Genomic DNA, 22,760 nt, shown 5'->3' with positions numbered 1-22,760 from the left:
GTGTTTAAAGGAAACCATCAACAAATACAGAGGTCAAAACTCATCAGTTCTTATGTGTTTTATTGATGCCTCTAAAGCTTTTGATGGTGCTAATCATAGAAAGTTGTTTTTTAAACTGAGCCATAGAGGTGTCCCCACATGCATTGTGAGAATTCTGGCTTACTGGTATGCGCAGCAGACTATGCATGTACAATGGGGTAGAAGTGTCTCAGCCCTATTTGGGGTTAGCAATGGTGTCCGACAAGTTCTGTTTAATCTACATATTGATGATCTGTCCAAGCAACTGAAAGCCTGTAATACTGGTGCAGGATTGGGAATAGTCAGGTTAACCACATTATGTATGCAGATGATCTAGTGATTTTTAGTTCACGACTTCAAGTAGCTTCTAATGACGCCATGAGAATATTACTAAAGAGACAGAGATGGAGTCGTGCCTGTGAGACGTTTGTGGCTGCAGGAGTCAATACTTTCCAAACTGTTTTAAGAAATCTTATGTATAAATGTATTTGCTCTGAAAATGAAATCATCATAAGGTTTAGGAGCACACACGCATGTTGTTTTTTTTAAAGATTTTCAATGTCATGGATAAATATTTAGCCGATTTCGACAATGCGGATGAGACGGAAGATTTCAGAACAAGACTTCTCTGAAGAGGACAGCCAATAACAAACTAGATCAAACATGTTTCTCTGTAGGATTCTCTCCATAATGTTGTCAGACACCTACAATAACACTCTGAGCCTGTCTGTTGTAAAAACAAGCACTTAGTGGTCGTATATTGATGGTGAGGATTTGCCCAATAGGATTACATTACAGCACGTTGCAGAGTTCTACCTCAATACCGGACAAATTTAAAAAATGATGATGTTCCTTTGACACAAAAACATGGGAATAAAGGGTCCAGGTTGAAAAATAAGTTCCTCTTTAAAGCTCGATATCTACTTCAAATGTTTGAGAACACTATATTGCCAAAAGTAAGTATACTCTCCTTTTCTACATACTTTGTCTACTTCAGTCAGTACCAGGCTTGAATTTACATGTTCACCTATCACATATGGAGCTTCAGTCTGGTAATCAGGAACACTTTTAGTGGAGGTTGTGGATTGCAAGTAAACAGGTAAGAAATACAACAGAGTAGTCAAATAAAAAGCTATAATTGATATCTTCAAGTCTTCATTGGTGACTGACCTGACTGTCGTCTGGTGAATCCTGTCGTTCTCCTTCATCCCTCAGCTCTCCTTCAATCTCCTCATCACCTTCCATCTGAAACACAACAAATTACAGATCATGTGTAACACAGTTTATACGTTAATAATGAATGAATTGGACGATTGTCAAAAAACAGAAGTTGGTTCAGCAGCTCCTTCAGTGACGCTTCTTGACTTTCTTCCTGAGACAACAACATACCTGAATTTGTGTTAAACTACTGCATTCGTGCAACTGTTGAATTGAGCTTTTAGAGGCTAAACGTCAGATTTATGCTTGATGCAACCTGTTAAAGGGATAGTTTGGATGTTTAGTAGGCTGGTTGTATGAGGTTCTTCTCCATAGTCAGTGTTTTACTACAAACAGACCGGAGAACCAGCACGGGAGCAAAGTAATGTACTGCTGTGGACACATTTTAGACACCTGAAAACATCACTTTAAATGTACGCTATATTTAGAATATTTTCACTGCTTTACCTTTCTGTCAAAAAACACATTATTTATATGTATATATACATACGTACAGAGCATTAACAGGCATTCTGTGTGTGTTTACCTGCAGTGCCATCGATGGTTTTAGTCTTAGTTTTTTCGTGGTCGGAGGAGTGTGTGAACTCTCTGGTCTGCTCTCCTCTTCATCGTCCTCTTCCTCTCTGCCTCGCTTTGCTGCCACACACACACACACACACACGTTAACAGAATTGAACTGTTCAGCCAGTCGGACATCTTCTTTCCCGTTTGTGTGATTAATGGTTATCTGTACAGTTGCTGGTGAGTTTGGGACAAGGTCCTGCTCACCTGTTCCACTCAGGGACGACGACGTGGACGGGCGCTCTGCCTCCATACTGGGGCCTGCGTCCTGATTGGCTGCCTGTTGCTGGGTGGGCTGGACAAAAGCTGTGGCCTGGGTGCTGGTTGGCTGAGTTATTGTCGTGTTCACCAGACTGGAGCTGGTGGAGTGTACAGAGGCTCCCGAACTCATCAGCGCTGTGGGACGGGGACACACACACACACACACACACACACACACACACACACACACACACACACACACACACACACACACACACACACACACACACACACACACACACACACACACCAGCTAAAGTAACATCCAACCATCACCAACTAGAATCTACTATCTGATACTATTATTTTCCGTTTCTCTTCATCTCTTGCCCTCACCCTCTTGGCTGTCAGTCTGTGTGGTCGGCATGACCGTGGCGGTAGGTGTTGGGACGGGGACGGTTGCCGGGGTAACCATTGGCCGGATGCTGGCCCGGGGTGTGGCCTTGCTGCCAGGGGAGGGGCTAGGCTTGCTGCTCGGAGATGGAGTGCTTGTGGTGGGGCGGATGTTGGCAGTGGGAGGGTCAGACAGGCTGGAGCTGACGGACAAGTTGGTATTACAGTTTTTCTATTTAGCTGTGAACAACTTTAAGCTCTTATAACTCATAATTGAGCCATTCTAATCTGGCTCCGACTACTTTTTAAATAATGTCTGTGTTTATAAGTATTCACAAGAGCTTCTGGTGTTTGTGCATTAGTTACCTTCCTCTGTCCTGGGCAGGACTCTTCAGAGATATCTGTCTCTGGTCTGCAGATCTGGCCTGATCACCTCCCTACAGATACAGGTTTGTAAAAAGTGGACATTGTAACACAGAGCTATTAGAGTTACAGAATTAAGTCATGTTATAACAAGCAAAAAGTAGTCATATTTCAAGAAAAAGTCATAATTTCTGGGGAATAAAATCTAAATAGTTTTGAGGAAAAAAAACTCAATAAAAGGGAATGAAAAAAAAAATATGTAGAAAAAAATAAATCCGTATACCAGAAAAAAGAGATAGTAGTTTGCAAAAAGTCATATCATCTTAATAAAGATAGGTTGATTGGATAACGTTTCCTCACAGTCCATACCATCTCTTTCTTGCTAAGAACTTGTTTGAATGAACCAGAAACTGAAATCCTCGCTGTATTTGGGGGTACACATGTTTTGGTGAGACAAAGTGATCTGATGAAAAGCTCTGCGGCCTCAGAGTAAGGACCTCCACGTCCCCTACCTTAGCTCCACTCGGGTCCTGTGGCTCCTCTCTGGGCTCCGACTGTGCTTGGGTCTCTCTCAGCTCCCTCAGCTCTCTGTCCAGCCGAAGAAGTCGTCCTTCGTACTGGGACTTGAGGGCGCTCATTCTCACCTCCAGCTCCCCCTTGCTCTGTTTCACCTCCTCTATCTCCCGACTCAGCTGCTCCTTAGCATCTACAGGTTAAAATGCAAAACTCAAGTTACTCTTCAGCTAATGTAGCTTCTTTGTTCAGCTGTCCTCTGTCAGCACGTCTTCTCCGTGCATAAGTGAACTCACTGTTTAGTTGGTTGATTTTGGTCTTGGCTCCCATGAAGACCTTCTTAGTCTTCTCCTCTTTTTCAGCAATCTGCTTTCTGAGCTGCTCCTCTGTGTTCTTGCTCTCAGACAGCTGCAGGGGGAACAACAGAGTGTTAGAACAGACCCCACAGTACCGGCTTATCGCTCTCCACTGTTAAATAGCGAGAACGTAAGGGTGTCAATAGAGAAAATAACAGTTTGATTTGAAATGATTTGGGGATTTGGGAGCACCTCTTGTCTGAGTTTTGCCAGCTCCTCTTGGAGCGCCTGGTTAGCGTCTCTAGCAGCGTTAGCATCGCCGGGCTGGTTGGACTGGGAACTCTGGCTCTGGTTGGACGGCGTGGCCCGGCTAGCTTCATTAGCCTGGTTAGCCTCGGTTACCTGCTCCTGCAGACGCTTGATGTCTGCCTCTCGCTCGCCAACCAGCTGACAAAGAGGATTCATAGAGTAAGGGAGATGTCATGGAATTAAAAAAGGTCTTTAAATGCTACAGCAATGATTTCTGGTTTTATGTGTTGATAAATCAGTAGACTGCGAGTTAAAACACTTTTCCCCACCTTCTGCTGGCTGTCCAGGCGGCCCTGAAGTTCAGTCACCTGTTATGAGGTAAGCACAGAGACACTGCTTATTAGTTTGAATATTGCACAAAAAAAACAGGTTTAACAGAACAAAAATACATTTTTGTTCGGTAGCTTGCTTCTTTCTGTGTGCAGCCGCATTATGACTTAAACACATTTATTAAATGTGCTAGAGAGAAATGCAAACAGAATGTGTGCAGCTTAAATAACAAAGTTTGCTGCTATGTTTGGGAACAGAGTTAAAATTTTACACCGTCAATGGTCAATTTTTAACATAAGATAAGAGACTTATTGCTTGAATTTGGGTTGCTGCAGCACTAGGACAGGGTTTGTAGAGATGTAAAGGCATAAAACTATTTTTTACTTTGATTCAAAGATGAATCAGCACGTGCACTTTGCATCAGCAACTACATTTGAATGGCTGTTTAGAAAGAGTCGCTCTTCTCTGAAGGATGCTGAGGTAACTGCTGTATTTTCCATTAAAAATCTGTGAAAACATGAGCAGTGCCTCCTACACTGTGTATGAGACAGAACTATAAATGCCATCTAAATGCAAGACTGTATTCTAAATATAAGTAAATATTCAAACAAAGACACGCACCTTGCTCTCTGCTTGGCTGAGAGCAGTCTTGAGGTTGCTGACTTCCTGGTTGTGGCTCTGCTGACTGCTCTGGTGGGTCTGCTGTAGCTCTTTCTGATTTGTGAGGTTCTGCTGAAGGGCCTCTTTAGCCTGCTGGAGCTCCCTCTGGATCTGCTGAATCTGGTTCTGACGGGCCTGGGATTGAGACTGAGCTGATTTCAGCTGGTTCTGTACCTTTAAATCAGAGGAGGGGATTAGGCTGGTAGCGTGGGTCTGATGTCGCTACGACATTACAAATAAACAGAATTGTAAAATTGCCGTGTCCTTGTTCTGCGCCTCTTCTCACCTGCTGGCTGTGGGTCTTGGCTTGCTGAAGCTCCTTCTGACTCTGGGTCAGCTGGTTCTGATTCTGCTGCAGTTGAGTCTGGATCTGGGACAACTGGGACTGGACCTATAGAAGCAAAGATGTGACAATGAAGCCTGTGATTTCTGCCTCTCTCATGTATATTCCTCACTAAATGATGAGCTAGCTATATGTACTTTACTCCTTCCCCCTTTAACCCGCTAGGAAACCTTCCACACTGCTGTTTTTGCCACCTAAACCTCTCTAAATTCCTGGCAATATACAGACTTAATCATAGTTTAATAATTCTAATAAGCTGAAGGACCTGCGTCAGCTGGTTCTGTTTCTGTGTCAGCTGGTTTTGGACCTCCGGGAACTTTTCCTTGCTCTGCTGGATTTCCTTCTTGGCCTCCTCCAGCTCCTGCTGGGTCTTCTGGGCCTGGTTAAGAGGAAAATATCACAAAAATAAAATCTACTGACACTTTCTGACAGTTAAACTAGAGCCATATTTGGAGATATGTGTTCTTATGTATCGACGATAGGATAAGAGCACATTACTAAAGTCCCTTTTCCACTGCAGGATCTTTCCCCAGGGACTAGGAACCTTTTGAGGAACTCATTGCGTTTGGACTACAGGGAACCGGGTTGTAAAACAAAGAGTCTACATCAATGCTGACTCAACCAGGGAACCAAAAGATGCTCAATATCAAAGATGACGCATCACAAGCTCCGACAATGGTTTGAAATGGTGTCCACATCCTGTCTCCTGAGTGGGCGTGGTCATGACGTGTATTTATTTCCATTTTTTCATATCATTTCTCTATGCTATATATTTCTGTTCTAGAAAGGGAACCCATCAATAAAGTGTTTCTGATTCTGGTATGTAATTAAAGTTTCCTTGAGAGAGGGAAGTTCGTCAGAATACTGTATGTATTTGTACCCTTCATTCAGCTGGGAGTGTGTACAGACTTTTACACCGGCCTCATGGTGATCTATCATTCTATGTTGAAGGCCTAGAATGTCTTCCTGCTCACCTCCTCCAGCTTTTTCCGCACCTCCTCTTTCAGTGCGCTCAGCTCCTCTACGGTCTTTTTGAGCTCTTCCTTGGCTTTAGTCACTTCCTGCTGCTCCTCCAGGCTCGGTCCCGCTGCACTTCCTGCTTTAGCAGCAGTTTCCTCAACCAGCTGCAGCACACAAGACACACAAAGCTCATTATTAAAATGTTCATCCCGACTAAACTTGTTGTCCACTTTAAGTCTTTAAACATTTGTGACTGCAGTCCCACCTTGTCGTGCTGGGCTTTGAGCTCGTCGTACTGAGTCTTGTAGCGTCGTCCGATCTTCTTAACCTGGGTGATGGTCTTGTTCTTCTCCAGAATGTCCTTGTTTTTTGTTTCTATGTCTTTCTTCAGAGTGTCTCTCTCCGACGTCAGATGGGCCACAGAGTCTCTGAAGGCCTGCAGCTGAGACTGAGCCGAGTTACTGCTGACGCTGGTTCTGATGCACACACAGCAGGTTTAGGTTAGGTACCACCCACAGGACATGGACCACAGAAATGAGACCCAAATAAAAACGGTGTATCAGGGCCATTGTAGGTAAAAAAATATATATAATAATAAAATCATTATTTACTAATAATGATATAATTAACTAATAATTCATATCAGTGTTCTCTGTGGGGTGATGAGGTTGACCAAACCTTGCAAAATGGAGATGTGGTTCCTCAACAAACCAACAAAACACAATTTTCCAGTTTTTTTTCCTTCTATATTTTTTCCTTACTGTGAATATTAACCCCCTCCCCCATCATTTTGTGTGACCCTATAGTGTCGTGGCATACAGTTATTGTGTTTTGTAAAAACTAGGGCTGCCCACTCTTAGTCGACCAATCGGTTGTTTTGTTCTCACTTGACTTTTTTCATGCTTTATGACGCATTTCCAAGAAACATGAGCACATCTCTGTTAAAGACTAAGTGTTGCTTTTGTGTGATTCTTCGTGGAGAAACTCAGGCTGTCGATTAAATCAACTTATCAATTAGTCGTGTTGTTCAACTAAGAATTTCTCTGTTCCAGGACAGGCCGAGGTAAAACCAGGATACTTCAATGGTTTGGCAGTCTTTATGTTGTTGTTGCATCCAGGCTGATGGTGTGTGTGTGTGTGTGTGTGTGTGTGTGTGCGTGCGGTCTCAGTGGGCTGCTCTACCTCGCCAGTTCCGTCTTCAGCTTGCCCGTCTCTTCAGCCAGCTGTGTGATGCGTCTTTGCTGAGCTTCTCTCTCAGTGGTGACTTTCTGTCGCTCCTCAACGTCGCCGTCTTTCTGTTGGCTGACCAGTTGCTGTGGAGGGACAGTCAGTCGAGTTAAAGACTAAATAAAATAGTAACTGTAGAAATTTGTAGAGAAGACTGGAGTAGGAATGGGACGGTCGGACGTTACGCAGTTACCTGTGTTTTGGCCTTCCAACGTTTCAGGTCTTCCTCCAGTATCCTCTTATCAGCCTGCAGGGAGCCATTTTTCTCAGACAGCATGGACATTGAGTGATGTAGTGGGCTGATGTCTGACTGGAGCTTAGTAACCTGACAGAGACAGACAGACGTGAGCTTCACTTAAGAGTTTAAGAGCAGCTGCAGCTTCACCCAGTGGTGGAGGTGGTGGGATGTAGAAACGCAGGGGCAGAAAAGAGAAGACAAGGTGACTGAGGAACTCAACACTAATAATTTGATGTTTTTGTTCAACCTGCCTTTCGAATATACAACACATCACTAGTGAGAAGTTTTACTGTAAAAGCAAACATTGTTATGATTAAATTCAAAATAGGGCTGCATTAGAGAGGTAAACTGCACTGGGCCATTATCACCTGATGGCATCAGTGTTCTGAGCTGCACTTAGCACCACTGAGCTAGCTAACCATTAAAGTTTACATCTGGCGCCGTCACGTGCATGAGCCTCTAGTCCTCGAGTAGATGCACGCTTCCTTCTTCATGGCGATACTGTTCGCAGGTGTAGTTCGGTAGAAAGAAAATAGTTCCTACATGAAACTGCTCACTACAAAGTCTGTGGATTATCTCGAGTAACCGGGTCATGATTTCTAGAAAGAGACGCTGCTGTTGAGCACCACAAGCTGAATCATTATTCAGCAACTCGCACCAAAACTATGTCGATTTATAAATAGCACTACAGGTAAGAGGAAAAATGTGTATTTTCAGTTTTGGGGTGAATCGTCCCTTTAACGATATAGATTAAAAGGTTTGCTCGTCTAGTTCCAACCTTACAAACTGATACGAGCAAACACTCTTGCTCTTAAGGAACTTGAGCCAGAGAGATGTTCAGGGACCAAGAAGCTGTTCAGCATGGACAGATTCTCTGATAACTACAAAAGTAATACAAATTAAATTTAGCCACAGCTAACCACGAAAAAAAGGGAGAGGCAGGACGAATCATGACATGCAACACTTGATTCTTACTTTAGCCTGGGCTTGCTGCAGCTCCTGTTCCAGTTTGTCTCGGTCCATTTTCAGCATCCTGGTGGTTTCTTGCAGAGTACTGATGGTCTCCATCTTCTTCAGCTGCTCCTCCTGCTGGGCCAGAGTCTTGGCTGTAGCCTGAGCCAAGGGCGGACGGGGACACACAGATGCATTATGATAAACAGTATTCTGTCGTGCCACATTTGCCCTTTTTAGCCTCTAGTTAGCATGATTCATTTACCAAAGGCAATGCCCTCCGTCACAGCCTGAAAGAGCAAGTAGGATGTATTTGTTCAAATCCTTTACGACATATTTCATATACATATTTTTTCCTCTGCAGAAACAGTGAGTCCTTGCTGCTTATCATTTCATTATCCACCACCAGTCTCCCGTCCCTCCATCGCTTGGTTTCCTACCTGCATCTTCTCCCTCTCTGCGTTCAGGAGTTCCTGCAGCTCCTTCAGTTCTCTGTCTTGGTGCTCCACTCGCTGTTTGTAGCGAAGGGCTTCTGTGTCGGACGCCTCGCACTGAGCCAGGGCGATCTCTTTCTCACGCCGCACAAACCTACAACACACACACACATTTCAAACTCAACCCGAAACTTGTTAAGAGAGAGAACGGGTTTAATCCGACTTTCATTTCTACAAAACTCAGTGTTTTCTATGTCAACAACCTTAAGCCCTTCTCTCATGTATTTAAGGTAAAATATGCAACTTCTCTCTAAAACTGACTAGATCTATGTTCTATAATTTGTTGAGTTGTGTACTTAAATTATCCCAATTTTCAAACCTGAGAAATCTGTATTTTAATTGCTGTCATATCCCCTTTTGTACATGCATCAACGTAGCAGCAGAAGCTGTCACGAATTAACTTTTTATCCAGTTTCAAGACACATTTTTGCCATGTACTTTTTAGATCTTGGTGGTTTTGAACTATATATTTCAACCCAATGAAGGATTTAAGTCATCAGACGTCTGGATCTTAAGTCATCAGAGAAACTAGCTGAGCAAATGTTCGGCTCTCAGTCCCTCTGGGACGTCCCGTGTCCTCCAGATAACATCGAAGAAACAAAGATTTTCAACGTGAAATTGCTTCATTCAGTGTTTTTTTAGTTAATCAGCAGGTTTGCTTGTTTTAGAGAGGAGACCCCTGTGGTAAAAAAAAAAAAACTCCTGAATGACGAACACTGAAGGAATCCCATGATCCCTACGCTTTATCAAGATGCCACAAAACGCCATCCTTGGTTATTGTTTTGATGGAGACACCCAATAGCGGCAGAAAATGACAGGTTGTGCGCTCGAGGCTAACACACAGCCACCTTTGGTGTTGCTGTATTACCTGAGTATTTCTAGTATCTGCTCAGTGGTCTTCCCCTCCTCACTGAATGACAGGTCCAGCTGCTGCTGCTGGTTTTGCTGCTGGCGACTCCTGGAGGCCATTTCATCCATCTGTTGGTGCAGGAGAGCGTTCTGCTTCCCCAGCTCCACACAGCGGCGGGTCTTATTGGTCACATCCTCCTGAAGGAGAGAGTTATGACCAATCACAAACATTCAGGAGGCTTTTGCGACACACTTTGCGATCATTTGAGTTATTGATCATTTTCTGAACATGCTTGACAAACACTTGTCGTCCCACCTTCATCTGTCTCTCCGCCGTGTTCAACACCACTGTTTTCTCCTGCAGGACGGCCGAGGTCTTGTTCAGCTGCTCCTCCAACTCCCTCCTACGCACTGCGTCTTGCTGTGATCTTTTCTTCAGCTCCTGCAGGGCCTCCACGTCCGCGGCATGAAGCATGAGCTCCCGCTCGTACTTGGCCTGCGCCTCTCCAGCTAGCTTCGTCTATGAGGAGGACGGACGGGACACGGCTTCATGTAGAATGTGATGTGGTCACAATATATAAGCTAAGTGGTCTTGACTGAGGTCATTAATCAGCATGAGTGTGTGTGTGTGTGTGTGTTAATGCACCTGCAGCAGGCTGTCCTGTATGGCCTTCTGCTCCAGTGTGACAGCAGCAGCAGCTCTCTCCAGCGCCTCCTGCTGCTCTGCCTGGCTGGACTTCAGACTGCGCTGCAGCTCACACACCTGGACGACACAGCGGGGACAGTAAACACAGACACTGAAAGGTCAGGGCGTTATAAGTCGAATAATAGTCATACGATCTCTTTGACTGACTTATTAAGAGCTTTATAGTCAGTTAAACTATTCCTCCTGTGTCATACAGATGAATGGAGTCATGCCAAAGAGGCGGATAACAGTTATTTTAATTATATAATCAGAATTCCCCCCTCATTTAATTGATCCATTGTTCAGTCCCCCGTGTCCTAGAGGCTGGAGTGTTGACCAGGAACCAGAACCAACATGGTTTGCGTCCGGCCGGACCGGGGACGTTTGTTGCATCTTTTTCTCCCTCATTTCGTCATCCCTCTACTGCCGCTGTAGACTAAATACATCAACGCCCCCAAAAATAATAATAAAATCTAGTATTTGTGAATATTCTTATGATGTACCAACATGGAGTTCCTTAAGATTAGGGATTAATAGATTTCTTGGTCAACCAAAACCTTAGAGACCAATTCTCTGACTATTCGACACAGGGTAGAGGCACGGACTAAAGGGATTTCTTATAATTAAAAAAAACATATGACGATATATAACCGCCGGTAGTCTTCTTTCCCCTATATTTCTTTTCTTAAATTGTGACCAAGATAAATACTGCACGGGACATTTTACAGAGACACCGTTTCTAAATTGCCTCATTGGTTTGGCATTTCAGAACTGCTATTCTGTTTCCGTATTGTAAGCATATACACAGATACAGTTTGTGGACAACTGGCAAGTTAAAGTCCAGTATTTACTCTCTACTAACTCCTGAGGAAAATATCCGGCTCTTTAGCTGCTCGGTAAAGCAGAGAGGGAGATGCAGACCCGGGGTGATCATTTTCTGTACATTCATCCCTACGAGCGACGCCTCACGTTGTTCATACATTGTTATCATCGCTTGGCTTACTTGTTTTTCCACTGCGTCCACGGCCTTCCTCTTCTCTTCTCGCTCCTGCTGCTTCATTTTCTCCCCCTCTAAAATCCTCTTCTCCAGCTGCTTCTGCACCTCCTCGGACTCCTTCAGGCAGAGCTCCAGAGGGCCGCGGGACTAAAGGACGGATACATGCGTGAGCAGTATAAAAAGAGGGTAGGAGAAGACAAAGAAGACGGCGGAGAACAACCCAGTGTTGTTGAATTACTAAGGGGAACGAATCAACGAGCCATACCTCCTTTTCTTTCTTCAGACTGTCTTCCAGAGTCAGTACCACAGCCCTGTACTGCTCCACAGTAGCGTTAGCGTTCTTCAGCTGCTCCGCCAGTTCTCCCTTTTGTTCCTCGGCAGTACGCAGGAGGCCTTTCACCTCTGCAAGCTCATGCTCTGATTGGCTGAGCTGCTGGGAGGCTGTCGGCACTGGAGAGCGTACTGAAAGTAAGCAGAGACAAAAAACAAGACAAAAAAAGAGCTGTTAACACTCAGGGTGACAGTAATTGCATTTGTTCCTGTTACCTGTCCTCGGCCCTTCATTACTGAGTGATGCCGTTTACCTCGGAGTGGTGCTCTGAGGGATGCGGCTCTGGAGGCCGGGGTGGTGGTGTTGCCGGAGGCAGCAACGGCCTCAGAGGATGAAGCGGAAGCCAGCTGGGCTTTCAGCACTGCCACCTGCTGTTCAGCACCACGCAGCAGCTCCCTGGTCTTCTGCTGCAAGGTGTTCTGGGTCTCCAGCTGTTTCTTCGCTTCCAACAACTGGGCCTGCCCAGGAGGTGGAGGTGATAGCAACAAGACAAGATTACATGCTGTGTTCAACAACACTTATTTAAGAGAAAGCATCACCGTTCAAAAGTTTGGAATCAGCTGTTGTATTAAAGTTTTTCTTAAATAACGTCTGTTGAACAGAGATTTTTTTTTTAACTGTATTATTCAGACACTAGATGTTTTATTCCCTTCTGAAATAGTGCTAACCTATTTCTATTGTGAAGTTTGAAGAAGAGCTTTGCTAAAGCAACATGTTGCCTTTTAATTCCAGCTTGTTCTAGGCTGCCGTTATTGTGAAACTCTTGACACTGAAACAGGAAGTTGTTCCTGTTTATTCCCCACACATTGATGCTAAGCTTCCAGTTTCTTTTATCAACGACTGCTGATGTCTTCTCTTCTTATTCAACCGTTGCTCTTTGTCTCTTTCAGCCCTCTCAGTCGTCAGTGTGTTTAAACCACTGTACAAAACAAACCCTTTATACAAAACATCATCTATCTGTAAAGAGGACTTCCTACAACCTAAGCATGAAAGAGCTTTAAAACATATAGGCTCCTTTTAAGACATCCAACTGGACGCAATCAAGTTTTTGTAGGGCGGCTGTGGCTTGGTGGGTAGCGCAGGTCGTCCTTTTACCACAAGGTTGGTGGTTTGATCCCGGCACCTTGAGCAAGACACTGAACCCCAAGTTACTCTCTGGGCATTTTACAGCAGCAGTTCAAAATGCTACGGAGGGGTTACATGCAGAGGACCAATTTCATGTATATATGCAACGATTAAAATAATAACAATAATTTTAAAAATAGTTTTAAGTTTAAGTCTTTTAAAGGTCCATTTTTATTTATTTTTGTACATTTTATTTATTTTTGTGGCAGGAGATTAAAATTTTTTGAATGGCAGCATTTGTGCAGAGATCATTAAATGTAAATATTTGACGTACATCCATGGTGCGCCCAAGGGCGTGTCTCTGTGCCACTTCCTGGTCCAGCCTGGTTTTCATTGAAGCCACTTCTGCCTCCAGACGCTCGATCTTGTCGTTCAGCCTCTGGCGGGTCTGTGTCTCTGTCCGCTCCATGGTCAACTGGACCAGAGTGAGAGGAGAGAAAACTGGTTCAAATCAGGAAGCTCACCGGGACGTTTGGTAACAGAATAGAGTGGAACGACTGTCACCAATGATTGTGTTAGATCTAAGTCACACAGTCCACACCGGTGCATGATACGGTACCTGTATGGACTTGAGGTTGGTGAGCAGCAGGTTCTGGTTCCGTTGCTCAGCAAGCACGGCTTCCTTCTCTCGACCGAGTCGGCTCTCTGCTTGTCTCAAAATGTCTCTCTCTTTGGTCAAGTTCTCGACGCGCACCTGGAGACACAGAGGGGAAATAAACAAGTTTACACCGAGAGAGCGCTGGTGGTTATGAATGGATGTGAGCAGAGGGAGAGATCATCACTTTGAGTGGCGGGTGTTCCCTAAAAGAGGTTTGAAACAGTTCACCTGTTTAATCAGACTTTACAACAGAAGAAAACTGCTGATTGGCCACGCTCTCATGGGATAATCTGCTAGAATTAATATCTCAGGTCCTATTTCTGGTCCACTCGAGTAACTGTGTGCATCTCCTGATGTTTAACAAATAGGTATTTATGTGTGGAAGAAGTAATGTTTAACTTGTAGTGAACATTCTACAAGTGAGTCAGCATTTCCTGTAGAGATGCACAGATTGCAATTTTCTTGTAAAAAAAGTCTGACCTGGCGATTCGGATTTTCTTTCTTTGTAAGAAATATAAGTGACATAAACAAAACCTTTAATTAATGAATCTGTATTATCATGTAGATCAGAGAAGACTCAGAGAAAATATTATTCTACACTTTTATAGAGGTATTTATATGTATTATCTTATTATCTATTTATTTACTTATTTATATAAAACTTTATGAATCAGTATCTACTTACAAGACTGTATTGGGAATGAATTACAATATAATATATTTCTTGCTATTTTCCCTGGTCTCCAGTCGCTTTTTAGAAATAAAATTGCGAAGAGAGTTGACAAGTTGACAACAGTGTGTGGCTGTGACAACAGTAGGTCTGTGCTGATGCGCGTGATATGAACTGTTAACTGGACCAGTACATCTGAGACTGATCGGCCGTGAACGATCACTCGGTGCGTCTCTAATTTCCTCACAACAGTAAAATATCCACAGAGTAACATTCTCTGCGAATCATTACTCTAGGTGTTCGTAGTGTACTTCCAGTTAAAGATATTTGCAATTTAAGGCTAAAAATGTACTGAAGTTACAAAAGAAAGACCAAAAGTTTATTTTCAACCTGAAAAAAAGCTACTTTGACTCATCAATCTGTTCAACACCAATGCAGTCCATAATGAATATGACATGAACATAAAACCAGAGGGACAAAAAATAAGACTGTGTATCTGATTTCCTCTCTCTTTAATCCAGCTTTGGTCAAAGTGTGACCCTGTCCCACAGCATCATAAGTACCCTTAAAATAAAGCTTCTCTTCCTCACCTCTTCCAGCGCCAGCTTCTCGCTGGCCTGCCGCAGGTCCTGGCTCATCGTGTGGATGATGTGCTCGTGTCGTTGGGCCGTTGCAGCCATCTTTTGGTTCCTGTCCTGCAGGGCGGAGATCTCTCTGCGGTAGGCGGACACAGTGTCCTGGAGCATCTCATACCTGACGGAGACACAAAACACAAAAACGCTGCGTTAAAAAGAAAACCTCCCAGAGCTGAACCGTGAGGCGGGGGGGTGCAGCAGCAGCGCTGGGCCGAGCAAACCTCTTGCTGCTGAACTCGAACTGTGAGGTGAGCTTGGCATGGCTGGAGTTGAGATCCGTCAGCTGCCTCTGCAGCCGGTCGTTCGTTTCATTCAACATCCGGTCGTTCTCCGCCTTCTCCTTCTTATACAGAGTGAAGGAGTCGCTCAGCTGGAGGGGCACGGACACAAACGCATCCAGTCAGAACAGATACTGAACTTAAACATTTAGGATTTTTACCCTATGAAGAAATGCAGATTGAAGTGAGCGTGTGCAGGTGTTCATACCTGTTTTAATGCAGCTTTAGCCTGAGTGGTCTGTGCTGACTCAGCAGCGGCGGCTCTCTGAGGAGCAGAGCGAGTAGCTGGCACCGACGGTCTAACATGTGCAGGGTGGGATGGAGACTCGGAACCTGCGGACACACATGAAAACCATCACACTGAATGTTAAAAACAAGACATCCCCATAAAGGCGTATTTGGAGTTTTCTCAGCTCACCTTGAGGAGGCAGGCTGAAGCCGGTGCTCTGATTCAGCAGGGCCTTGTACATGTCTCTCTGCCGGGCGCTGGAGTCGGCCAGCTGCTTCTGCTGGTTCCTCTGCTCCCTCAGCTGCTCCACCTCCTTCTGAAGCTTGTCCACGCTGGCCTCCAACTCTGACACACTGAGGAGGAACCACAGAGACCGACCTCGTGTTTAGCTCCGCTACTCACCAACGATACGTTCCACCTGATCCATGGCTCCCATATCCTGCATCCTTTAAGTTTATATAACTGAACATGAACACATACGCATGGCAGTCTACAATTTTGTCCAAGATGGAAACACAGCTTTAAATTTCCGTGTACATCAGAATGTGTATTTCCTTTCTCACTTCGGATACCTTTTACCTGCTTAATTACAGTTAAAGATGATGTGTTGGTTGGTTTATTGACTTATTAAATCTGTCATATTATTATGAATTGATTAAGTTCTGACATTATTGTGATTTATTGTGTGTCCTAAATGTATTATCTTATTAGCACTGCCAGGAAAGTGTGTATTCAGTCATGTGCGTGAGTGTGTGTGCATCTCTAATCTGGCATACTGCTGGAACCATCAGCCAAAATGTTTTTGTGCTCATTTATGACGGTATGCTCGAGGACCTCTCTTGGTTGCAGTGATTCACACTTTTATTGACGGTTTGATTCCGCCATTGACTGCCGACTCCTCACAACAGTTAACCGGAAGTAGGGGCCGAAGTATTCAACAACCGCTTCAGTCGTTGGGTCATGAGTTATGCCCAGGAGAGAGTCTTTGGGTGATATTCTTCAATTTTTCTGAGGTGCTCATATTACATCTAGAACATTCTTAGATATAGACTGATCTAAGGTCATAGTTCTTAGAAAAACCTACAACATTTGAAAACTAATTTTAAATGCCTACGCACTTCATCAATTTATCTTACTTCATGTACCTGCAAGCTTGTGGCGCTTGTGTCAGCCCCAGAAGAGACTTTTACATCATTTGTACGTGGTTTTGCGGGAAAGCGACTGCCACTAGCAGAGGCAGTTGTTGCATCAGCAGAGGCACAGCTAGCTAGCAGTAAAAAAAAATTAAGAATTCAGTTACAGCACTTATTACCGCGCGGATGTCATTTGGCTCTGCCGTCTGTCTTTCTCCTCCTCCAGCTCCCTCAGCCGTCTCAGCAGGCTTTGGTTCTGCCTCTGCAGCTCCTCCACACTGCGGAAGGACAGCTGGCGTGGACTGATGACCTCAGAGGTACTGGAAATGTTGGCGGAGCTGCCGTCCTCCCTGGTCACCTGATTACCTCTGGCTTCCTCCAGCTCCACCAGAAGAGCACACACCTGGACAAGAGACACATTTATGAATGAAGTAATCTGTACCAATCAGCAGGGATCTCCTTTTATTCTAGATATTTATCCCCAGAGAATATTTTATCAATCTACTGTTCACATTCTTGATCTTTCTGATTAAAAGTGATCAGAACAATCAAAGCCCCGAGAAGTAGGTTAGTTGCTTATTTTTTTCTTCTGTGAAAAAGGTTTTTGCAGGTGCAGTTTTTTTCCTCCCAGTGTTTGTTGTTGTTATACTCTTTTCGACCACAAGAGGCTGAAGTGCACCAATGCCCAAAGTCCTAAATAGGACTGAACCCATTTATGTTTTTCTTCCAGGTGAGTTCTAATTTCTCCAGACACTCTAAACACGAGGTACATGTTGTATGTGTTAGCAAGTTATGTAACATTACTGCCATGTCTTTCTTTTGGCAAGAAATGTATTTGAATCTGCTTTACACAGATGGAAAAAAAGTTAGAAAAAGTATACTGGCAAAGCTTTTTGAATTATTTTTAGATTAGAGTTAGAAAACAGATCACCAGAAACAGATGCATTTAGATTTCTTTGAGAGCATGTAATGCTTGGTGTGTACCTGTGTAGATGTATCCTCTAGATGTCCCTCTGTCCTCAGTTTGTCTCTCTCCATGCTATCACAACGCTGCTTGGCCTCCTCTTTCTCTTTCTGCAAACTGTAGATCTCCTAATGACAAAAAGTACACAAAACAAATTTAACTCAACAGAATATGTAGTCAGAAGGTGAATAAACACACTAGAATGTAAACTTGGACAAAAATAGCAGGAGCGTGGACGTGTCGCCCACCGTTCGAGCCTGTTCCAGCTTGTTGCACAGGGAGGCCATGGATCTCTGCATGCTCTCGTACTCCTCTCTCTGACGCTTCAGGACAGGCGCCTTGGACTCCACCTCCAGGACGATCTCGTCCAGAACTCGGCTCACTCTCCTGGTCTCCTGCTTCTCGAGCTGAAGCTGCGTCTGACACTCGGCATACGCATTATACAGCTGAAACGCGGAGGAGGAGGAGTTAATACTCGCTACAACAAACATAAAACCATAGTGAGGTAGACTACAGTTACTTAACCTTCATCATAAAAACAGGTTGCAGAAAGACAAAGTCTACACTTCTGTGGATAATAATATAATCAAGTAATTATTTTCTCTATACCAAATGCTATGAGAGTCAGCACCTCCAAATCCGAGGCCATGGTGCTCTGCCGGAAACCGGTGGATTGCTCCCTCCAGGTGGGGACGGAGTGCCTACCTCAAGTGAAGGAGTTTAAGTATCTCGGGGTCTTGTTCACGAGTGAGGGTAAGATGGAGCGGGAGATCGACAGGCGGATCGGTGCGGCTGCAGCAGTAAAACAGGCGCTGCACCGGACCGTCTTGGTGAAGAGAGAGCTGAGCCGGAAGGCAAAGCTCTCAATTTACTGGTCGGTCTACGTTCCTACCCTCACCTATGGTCACGAACTCTGGGTCGTGACCGAAAGGACAAGGTCGCGGGTACAAGCGGCCGAAATGAGTTTCCTCCGTAGGGTGGCCGGGCTCAGCCTTAGAGATAGGGTAAGGAGCTCGGACATCAGGAGGGAACTTGGAGTCGAGCCGCTACTCCTTCGCATCGAAAGGAGTCAGCTGAGGTGGTTCGGGCATCTGATTAGGATGCCTCCTGGACGCCTCCCACTGGAGGTTTTCCGGGCACGTCCAACTGGGAGGAGACCCCGGGGAAGACCCAGAACACGCTGGAGGGATTATATCTCCCAGCTGGCCTGGGAACGCCTCGGGATCCCCCAGTATGAGCTGGAAAATGTTGCGGGTGAGAGGGAAGTCTGGGTCAGCCTGCTTGGCCTGCTGCCACCGCGACCCGACCCCGGATAAGCGGAGGAAAATGGATGGATGGATGGACAAATGCTATGAGGATGTCATATACGCTACGATATCCAGTCTGGGATGTGTCAATGATTATGATGCATCAACCACATAACACAGCAGCCAGGTCTCTGGTGGAATCCAGGAAACAAACATGTATTTACATGGTGGAAAATAGTAATACAATAATAATAAGTCATTTATATTTTTTTGCTGTAATGGCTGAAATTGTGGTTTTAATGGGTTTCTATCGGGACATTTTTGTCATGAGTGTCTGTATTTTGGCTAAACAGTTTATTATGGACTTATTATAGGAGCTGAGGTTGAACAAAATAAAAAAGAAGAAGAAAACAACAACAACCATCACACCATTGCCAAAGTTTATGCCATATGCATTGAGTGAAAATGATAAAAAAATTCAACAAGCCCAAAATGTCTCTCGTGAGGCACAAGGATTCAGTCGGTTTGAGTGCTGCTAAAAGCTTTAAAGCCACAGTTAGGCACTATGATGACTTATTGATGTTTTAAATGTGTTAGGAGTTTTGGTCTAACACGGTGTAAAACCGTGGAACACAAGTCCTTGCAAGTAAATGTCAATCTGAATACTTTATTGGTTATTATGCAGCCGTGTGATATACTACTGATATAAGTTCAACCATGTCATCCAGCCCCGGAGTGTCCTCTGAAACTCACATCAAAGAACTTCATGCTGGGCTTCACAATGGCCGCGATGGCAGCTGCCGATGGACACATGATATCCAACTGCTCCTCGGTCAGAGATGGCGCACCTGGAGCAGAACACACACACACACACACACACACACACACACACACACATAATGCACATGTGTACACACACAGCACTGTGCAGATGGCCCTTTGCACCATGACAAACACATTCATCTTGTTATAAAAGTTAGACATAAAACAACACGTGTGTTCTTACAGCAGTGTTTGCCAGAAGCCTTCACCGTGGCGTTCTCCAGCTCCTTCTCCATTTTCTTGATCTTCTCTCTAAGCTCCGCCTCAAGCCGCGTCTTTAGCTCCGCCCCATCCGACGCCTTCTTTTCGAGGGTCTTATTGGCTGCAAAGACGGACAGCGTCATCGATCACACAGGTCACCATTAATACGTCACAGGTAAAAACAGGGCTCTATGTGGTTTTTGACCATTTCTTTGCCTACGCTGTTCAATACCTTCGGGTCACACAATCACGATTGTCAGGAGGCAAAACGCAGCTAACAATAGTGAGGGTGGCACAGATTAAGTCAATACCACAGTTCCGTAGCAGATTATTTGCGTGTTGGAAGAAAACTAAAAACCGGTGTGATACCTTCCCCGGTGTCTTTAATCAGCTTGCTGAGCTCCTCCACTGCTCTGCTCAGCTCTTGATTCTTTGTCTCCGTGTCTGTTGCTGCCCCCTACAGGGAGAACAAAGACATTGTGTACCGACTACATGCGGGGAACAAGCAGACAGTGAAATGTAGAGCAGATGTCTTGTGTTATTTATTTTTTCTCAAAATAAAGAGAATATAGTTATCCCAGGTGGCCTGCAGTGATTCTCACCTTGTAGAGGGAAGACAACTTGACATAAGCGTTTAGCTCATTGCGGTATTTCTCCTCCATGGCACTCTGCTCGTCTTTAGCCTGGAGAGACATACGGACCACACAAACAATGAACACCACCACATATGTATACACGGCCTGACGAGCAGACTTTAATGTCATCTTATTTTTTTGTCCTGTACATACAGTGTTTCCCCAAAAACGTATTTTTCTTTAATGCCAAATATCCCCTCCAGTGTTTCCCCTCTATCGGCGCACCGTTCAAGTGTCTGTGGTTAGTTCACACGTCTGTACCAACAGCAGGACAATCCAGCGTTCAACGTTAATGATACAAATAGTTTTATCTATTAGCGTATATTAGCTTATTCATAGTTTTATTTATTATCGATTTTTAAAGAACAACAAAGACAAAGTTAATTGTCATGTTTAATCTTTATTCACGGTAAGTAAACGCTCTCAAATTGCTCAACACACCGTTGGAGTTTCGCCCACATCCTCTGACACCGCCCAACTAAACGCTTGATTCCAGGATCATTTACTTGCTCCGGACTGTTTATAAAATACCCTTTAACACTCCACTGCTTGTCAGCAACCGGTCATATTTGGCCTTGTGTGCTCTGATTAATTTTTCATGCAGTTAACACACCAGTCATAATTTAGTTTAACTAAAAACTCAACTCCTGGTTTTTGCTCCTGGCGTTCTTTATCACTGTTTTGGAGGAAGGGAATGACAGTATATAACCGTAATTTAATTTTGTTTCATTTCAATAAGTAAGCCGATATACATAGCGGTTCATAGACAGAAATAAATATATAAAGAAACTGGAAAGTGTTAAATGTGAGATTGATATTTGGTGTCGACCTAGAACCTGTTGGTCTTTACAGCGGTGTGAGGACCCTCAACCATCCAATACAGATGCAGACTTGCAAATCCAATAAGAAGGGAATACTGTAATCCTACCACTGGTCTCTCCAAGTTCTCAGCTGAGGTGTGTTTTCATTACCTGCTTGAGTTTGCTGTTGAGGTCCTCGGCTCGTTTACCCTGGCTTTCACTGGTTTGCTTCAGAGAGGCCAGCTGTCCTTCCAGTCTGGTCACCTGTTGAAGAGAAAAGTTATCTTAAGAAAGACATCAGCACTGTGGATAGGACGCCATGCCTCATGTCTTTATTTATGAAGACACATTTCAGTATTACAGCAGGTGAAAGCCAGTAGGGAAAGCATTGGTGTATGAGAGTATAATATGACACAATCTGCTCAGTTTATGCTTTTCCACTGTCTGTGTGTGTGTGTGTGTTACCTGCTCCTTGCTGCTCTTCAGACCACCCTGAAGCTCCAGTATCTCCTTGCCGTTCTCTCTGTTGGTGTGCAACAGTTCTTCCGTTTTGGTCTTCAGTTCTGCCGTTAACCACTCGATCTTCTTCTCGTGCAACTCTTTCTCCTGCTCCATGCGCTTCTCTCGGTGCTACGACGTGCAATCACAAAAAGCACATTATAAAACCAGAGCCTTGTGGTTGCTACTTTAAACTACTAACGTGTGGTTCTAGTAAAAACACTGTGTGGTGTACTGAAGATTTGGATGATTTGGGATTTAAATTCAGATTCAGTCTTTGCGACTGCCTCAAGGGATAGTTTGGGTTAGGGTGACTTTGGTGTTTTAAAAAGGTTCAGTTTGGATTCACCAAAGTCACACAATAACACAACAAAGACCAGCAACTCCAATGTTCAGGGAGAATGACTGTCGTTGTCAAAGGAGCCTGGTTGCTTTGAAGACAGCATAGGTGGATATAACGGCTCCAGTTCCCCGTCAGAAAGAGATGTCTGACAGCAACGTAAAGAGGTGAGAATATTCTAAATATAGTGTCCACTGACTATGGAAGAGTAGCTCATACAACCACCACACTACTACAAAACTATCCCTTTAAGCAACTGATTTGGTGGTGAGACATAGACATGCCGTTTTCCCATCAGTAAGTGGACATTCTGAAAATACCGTACCATTAAAATAAAACCACAATAAAAGCAGGCACACCCAAAGATTAGCCAACAGTATTATATATTGGAGCCGTCCACTCGTGGTCACTGTAAAGAAATACAGCTAAATGCACTGCAACATGAGCTCTAACACTGACGTGATGTGCTTTCCATGAAATTAGTGCGTACCTGGACAGAAGCCTCAGATGACTGTATGCCGTCCAGTTTGAGCTGCAGCTCCGTCTTCACTTTGCTGATCTCTGCCAGCTTTTCATTCAGATGCTTCACATCCTCTACAACACACACACACACACACACATCAACCTGAAAAACTTAAATTGGAACTCCTTCTCCGGATTGAAGGTCTAAGGACAGATGGTGTGAACAGATTGTAACGCCCCTTAAGG

General features: G+C 44.3%; 1 protein-coding gene across 1 annotated transcript in view; it reads right to left on the bottom strand.

The window, feature by feature from the left end:
* The window catches only part of LOC306705950 (nucleoprotein TPR-like), a 31,306-nt gene that overhangs the window by 6,727 nt on the left and 1,819 nt on the right, over positions 1–22,760 (bottom strand). The window contains exons 5-44 of the mRNA XM_079172845.1: positions 22,543–22,646; positions 21,680–21,844; positions 21,386–21,478; positions 20,382–20,462; positions 20,149–20,236; positions 19,763–19,900; positions 19,510–19,604; positions 17,758–17,955; positions 17,530–17,637; positions 16,725–16,948; positions 15,602–15,765; positions 15,392–15,516; positions 15,127–15,275; positions 14,861–15,023; positions 13,562–13,696; positions 13,277–13,417; positions 12,131–12,335; positions 11,812–12,008; positions 11,553–11,693; positions 10,511–10,627; positions 10,181–10,384; positions 9,884–10,062; positions 8,962–9,109; positions 8,546–8,683; positions 7,526–7,657; positions 7,288–7,418; positions 6,371–6,581; positions 6,120–6,269; positions 5,411–5,524; positions 5,089–5,193; positions 4,764–4,976; positions 4,142–4,180; positions 3,816–4,010; positions 3,564–3,675; positions 3,267–3,460; positions 2,758–2,828; positions 2,395–2,594; positions 2,005–2,193; positions 1,763–1,872; positions 1,189–1,263 (exon numbers count right to left, since the gene is read on the bottom strand). Of these exons, the coding sequence (XP_079028971.1) occupies positions 1,189–1,263; positions 1,763–1,872; positions 2,005–2,193; positions 2,395–2,594; positions 2,758–2,828; positions 3,267–3,460; positions 3,564–3,675; positions 3,816–4,010; positions 4,142–4,180; positions 4,764–4,976; positions 5,089–5,193; positions 5,411–5,524; positions 6,120–6,269; positions 6,371–6,581; positions 7,288–7,418; positions 7,526–7,657; positions 8,546–8,683; positions 8,962–9,109; positions 9,884–10,062; positions 10,181–10,384; positions 10,511–10,627; positions 11,553–11,693; positions 11,812–12,008; positions 12,131–12,335; positions 13,277–13,417; positions 13,562–13,696; positions 14,861–15,023; positions 15,127–15,275; positions 15,392–15,516; positions 15,602–15,765; positions 16,725–16,948; positions 17,530–17,637; positions 17,758–17,955; positions 19,510–19,604; positions 19,763–19,900; positions 20,149–20,236; positions 20,382–20,462; positions 21,386–21,478; positions 21,680–21,844; positions 22,543–22,646 (5,741 nt within the window). The remainder of the gene's footprint in view (positions 1–1,188; positions 1,264–1,762; positions 1,873–2,004; positions 2,194–2,394; positions 2,595–2,757; positions 2,829–3,266; positions 3,461–3,563; positions 3,676–3,815; positions 4,011–4,141; positions 4,181–4,763; positions 4,977–5,088; positions 5,194–5,410; positions 5,525–6,119; positions 6,270–6,370; positions 6,582–7,287; positions 7,419–7,525; positions 7,658–8,545; positions 8,684–8,961; positions 9,110–9,883; positions 10,063–10,180; positions 10,385–10,510; positions 10,628–11,552; positions 11,694–11,811; positions 12,009–12,130; positions 12,336–13,276; positions 13,418–13,561; positions 13,697–14,860; positions 15,024–15,126; positions 15,276–15,391; positions 15,517–15,601; positions 15,766–16,724; positions 16,949–17,529; positions 17,638–17,757; positions 17,956–19,509; positions 19,605–19,762; positions 19,901–20,148; positions 20,237–20,381; positions 20,463–21,385; positions 21,479–21,679; positions 21,845–22,542; positions 22,647–22,760) is intronic.

This window comes from Pholis gunnellus (genome assembly GCF_910591455.1).
Source record: "Pholis gunnellus genome assembly, chromosome: 14".
Taxonomy (NCBI): Eukaryota; Metazoa; Chordata; class Actinopteri; order Perciformes; family Pholidae; genus Pholis; species Pholis gunnellus.
The sequence above is the reverse complement of the archived record's forward strand: the minus strand, read 5'-3'. Positions and strand labels throughout refer to the sequence as shown.